The sequence below is a fragment of the Scatophagus argus genome, chromosome 2, assembly GCF_020382885.2.
Source record: "Scatophagus argus isolate fScaArg1 chromosome 2, fScaArg1.pri, whole genome shotgun sequence".
NCBI lineage: Eukaryota > Metazoa > Chordata > Actinopteri > Scatophagidae > Scatophagus > Scatophagus argus.
Window position 1 is genome coordinate 2,569,743 of NC_058494.1, and position 4,278 is coordinate 2,574,020.

A 4,278-nucleotide genomic window follows, 5' to 3' on the forward strand; every position below is an offset into this window, starting at 1 on the left:
GTTTCCTGTGTGGTATAGTGTCAATGTTTGAAGGGTTATTTTTCAATGTGGAAATTATGTGTTTAAGGTTTATTATTTTAGGTTTATTACCTGATTAATATTTCTGAAATATGTGTTTTTATATTAGCTTTTATTTTGGTAAAGGTGAACGATAATCTGTTCACATTTCCCGTGGAGTTAGTGAAGTTAATGTTTAACAGCTTTAACGAGTTTAATGGAGCCGTAATGAGGCACAAGTTCTTACTGTGGTCGTAGTTTTTGTGTTTATTCAATGTGTACTATGTTAAAGGAAGAAAATAAACTGCAAACTTCACCAGCAGTCAAGGTCATTGCCATCACATATTAGGGCTATCCGTACAGTCTGACCAATCAAAACTGGAAACCACATCCTCTCGACCAATAAGGTGTGTGCTGTACTTTAATTGGTCAAACTGTGTTCGTCGGCACTCGGGAGCTCGGCATTGCTCTCACCCTCTCAGAGTGGTCCGTCCGTTGGCGTTCTGAGCAGTTATAAATTTGTCCGTTGTTGTTAAGAAGTTTTGAATTTCGACCATAATGAGGGAAATCGTATACATGCAGGCAGGCCGGTGTGGAAATCAAATTGGTGCTAAGGTGAGAATATTTTTTGTTTGAAAGTGAGGTCTCAGCTCACTGAAAAGACGGGCGGGAGATAAATTATCTTAAGTAGCAACAAGGCTAATGATAGCCTCCCTCGGTGGTCGTACGTCGCTGGGGTAAATCACGCTAGTTAGTCATCTGATTTAACGCACAGTGTTTCTGTTTTTTGCTCGTTGTAGTTCTGGGAGGTGATAAGTGACGAACATGGCATCGACCCGACCGGGACATATCACGGAGACAGTGACCTGCAGCTGGAACGAATCAACGTCTATTACAACGAGGCAGCAGGTTAGCCTTAATATCACTTTGCTGATATTAGGTTAGGTTAGTTAGGTTATCTAGCTAATTTCTAATGGCGCCAGAGTAATTCGGCACCAGTCGGAAAACTTGTTAGTACCCTAGCTATCCAGCAGGGGGCCCTTATCCCACTGCAAGACTCTTAGAAATGAGTCTTGAAGTCAGTCCACCCTTCCTCGCTACCGTCGCCCTGTTTCCGTGACACAACAAACCTCCGGCTAACGGAAATGTCCCAAACAAATATCCAGTTAGTTTAACTTACGGTAATATTGTATAACCCATATAAGCGACTAACTTTGTTTTTGTAATTGAAATAAGTAAGAAGAAAAGAAGACATTGTATTGTCATTAAATGATATGTAACAGGAGAGCTATACGAGGCATTAGAGTTTACAGTGGTCGTTTGTGACCAAAGATCAAATTCATACATCACTTTTGTATGGAGCTTTGTATGGAACCCCATATAGATATAACCCCAATAAGAAGTACCGTAGTCACTGCTGCTTATAAAAACACAATGGCCAAAATGGCCAAGATTTTTTTGCTTTGTTCACTCAGCAATTCAAAAGTATGTCGTATGTATAAGAAAAAGGAGAAAGATGAGCAGGTTATTGTTTGAGTAATTGTTTAAGCAACTGTGTTTTCATTTCCAGGCGGGAAGTATGTCCCTCGTGCAGTGCTGGTGGACTTGGAGCAAGGCACAATGGACTCCGTGAGATCTGGTCCCTTTGGACAAGTCTTTCGACCGGACAGCTTTGTCTTTGGGGCGAATTTTAAATGCGATCATAAGATGTGTGTTTTAAATTGGGTTGATGAAATTGCATTGCTGTGAATAAGCATCTAGAGTCAGCCTTATTTTAAAGTTGAATATTTAAATTAATAAATTAATTATATATATATATATATATATATATATATATATATATATATATATATATATATATATATATATATATATATATATAATATAATTAATTATAATTATAAATAAATAAATTTATAAATTTTTGCTTTAACTTACCATGCCATGCCATGCCATGCCATGCCATGCCATGCCAGGAGATTTTTCCCATAGTTTGTCTGGGATTCACAGTCACAGTAAGTGTGAGTTTGTTTTAGTTAGGTTTTGTTTTCTTGAATAAAGACAATTGTTTTTTGGACCTCCACCACGCCTGTCAGCTCCTTTTTGACTCTGCATCGGGGTTCAGCTAATTTCTGCGTCAGCGACGCCGACTAATCGTGACAGAGATTGCAGTGTTACAGCAGCCAAAAGGATACAGAGGGTGCAGAACATGCAAAGATAAGAGCAGGATGTGCATTCAAAAAGAATAAATACACAGGGAACAAGTACCTGCAGCTGTACACAGTACAGAAAGACTATTTACACTGGAGTTCCTCAGGTTATGCTTAGTGGGTGGATGAATTATTGCACAGATTTTGTTCAGGGACTAAATAAGTAAATACTAATCCTTGTAGTAGTATTTTACATGATTAAAGATCATTGCACAATTATGGTTACACATGTATTATTGCACAGGTCTGGCGTGACCATTTTGTCCAGTTAACACATTGATCAGCTTTAAAATGTCCAGTCTATCAGCTGTGAATGTTGTGGAGTCTGACAGTAGTGCATGTGTGGTTTATTGGCCGTTAGCTAACTGGCCAGTTAAGAACGACTCAGCCCTCCACTCTGCTCAGATGGCCCTTTTGTACAGTTCAGATGATGTATGACACTTTGGATATGGAAAACTTTGGAGTTTTTCCACCTCTCGTGAGTGACCTAAAAACTCATGGAAACTCATGGTAAAAATAAAGAAATATGAATGAAATAATAAAAATAGAAATAAAATTAATAATAATGATAATTTACATTGACATCTCACATACAAGTGACTCTACATTCTAACATGCGTATTGGAACACCAGCCAGTTCTTTTCATCAAAGGACATTCCGGGTTCTGTTTGTCAGAACACGTGCCTTTGAGCCCTGGCAGAAGTCAGACACGCTTGTTGGAGCAACATCCACTTGTTACTTGACGTCATCAGATTTGAAATCTCTGAAATATCATCCTGATGACTGCGTGCAAAAGACATCAACACTAAGCACAGAGTCTGGCACTGTCCAAATGTCCAACCCCTTAGTGTGCTGAAAGATCACGAATTAAGATGTTATTTCTCATTGGTTGTACTGCTTTAAACTGGTTTACCAGATCTGATTGTACCAGCTGTAGCTTCTACAGGCAACTTATTCATTTTACAATAAAGCTGAAATCGTGCATCATAACAGTCAGGCTAAATCTAAACTTAATTTAAAATCAAATAATGGGCCTCATGCAAGAGAACATTTTCTTATTCTTATCTTTCATCTTATCTTTTTGTTTTGCTCGTACCAGTGTTTTAAATAACATTCAACAAATTTTCCTAACAGGACAAAAAAATGCTATAAATTGCTACTTTCAACCTGATGAATGTCATCATGTGGTCATGAGGAGGGGCATGTTCATGTAATTTCATCATCATCATAACCGGCGCATCTAAGTTGCAGTATGTGAGCTAGTTTCATTCAGAATTTCATACCACAGAGCTTTAAGACCCGCCATACAGTGGGCACAAACCAAACAAAGCTGTGTCAGCACTCTTTTTACACGACCCTCTCTCCCCTAAAACAAAATTGAAAATATTAATGCAGTTGTCAAGTACGTGTTGTCAGAGCAGCACTGTACTGTGACAGATATAAAGAACAATACGTGATGTCACACTGTGAGCTGTTACAGTGATTTATCACGCCCTGACGGCCATCTCCATCGACGCCCTGAGACAGTTGTTGGAGTGACAGATTTTTCTACATCATTAAGTTATATCCTTTAAGTCGTACCATGAAAAATTAAATTGGCCAGTCATGATGGTATATGGTAAACAGTATATTAATTAATTGTATTTTTACAATTAAAGTTTGATTTTTTTGTGTTATTTTTACTTGATTGCTTGATATTTAAACTCCAAATTCACTGGGATGAAAGCTTTAGAATTCATTTTCAGTCAGTGTTTTCCTACTGTAGCTTCTCTGAGTTTCTAGGGCAGTCGTGGATCAGCGGTTAGGGTGTCGGACCCGTTACCGGTGGATCGCTGGTTCGATTCCCCGTCCCGGTGTCCATGGCTGAGGTACCCTTGAGCAAGGTACCTAACCCCCACTGCTCCCCGGGCGCTGCACGTGGTCGCCCACTGCCCCGGGTTTGTTGTGTGTGTGTGCACGTCACTTGGGTGGGTTAAATGCAGAGAACAAATTTCGTTGGAGTGAGTTCCCTCCAATGACAAAATATGTCACTTTCCTTTCCTTTCCTTTCCTTTCTCTCTCAGCTCTGAA

The 4,278-nt window shown here is 39.2% G+C and overlaps 1 protein-coding gene across 1 annotated transcript; it reads left to right on the top strand.

The window, feature by feature from the left end:
• Positions 1-424: 424 nt before the first annotated feature.
• Positions 425-1,778, top strand: LOC124065588 (tubulin beta-4B chain-like). Its single transcript, XM_046401084.1, has 3 exons — positions 425-612; positions 798-906; positions 1,568-1,778. The coding sequence occupies exons 1-3, from the start codon at positions 556-558 to the stop codon at positions 1,744-1,746; spliced, it is 345 nt and encodes a 114-aa protein (XP_046257040.1). The 5' UTR covers positions 425-555; the 3' UTR covers positions 1,747-1,778.
• Positions 1,779-4,278: the final 2,500 nt, after the last annotated feature.

What these genes read in the sequence shown, in the direction of transcription:
- LOC124065588 (XM_046401084.1), top strand. Translation starts at nt 556, where the DNA reads ATGAGGGAAATCGTATACATGCAGGCAGGCCGGTGTGGAAATCAAATT. An exon ending in GAAATCAAATTGGTGCTAAG is followed by an intron (nt 613 to 797) that starts GTGAGAATATTT and finishes TGCTCGTTGTAG; the next exon opens with TTCTGGGAGGTGATAAGTGA. An exon ending in CTATTACAACGAGGCAGCAG is followed by an intron (nt 907 to 1,567) that starts GTTAGCCTTAAT and finishes TTTCATTTCCAG; the next exon opens with GCGGGAAGTATGTCCCTCGT.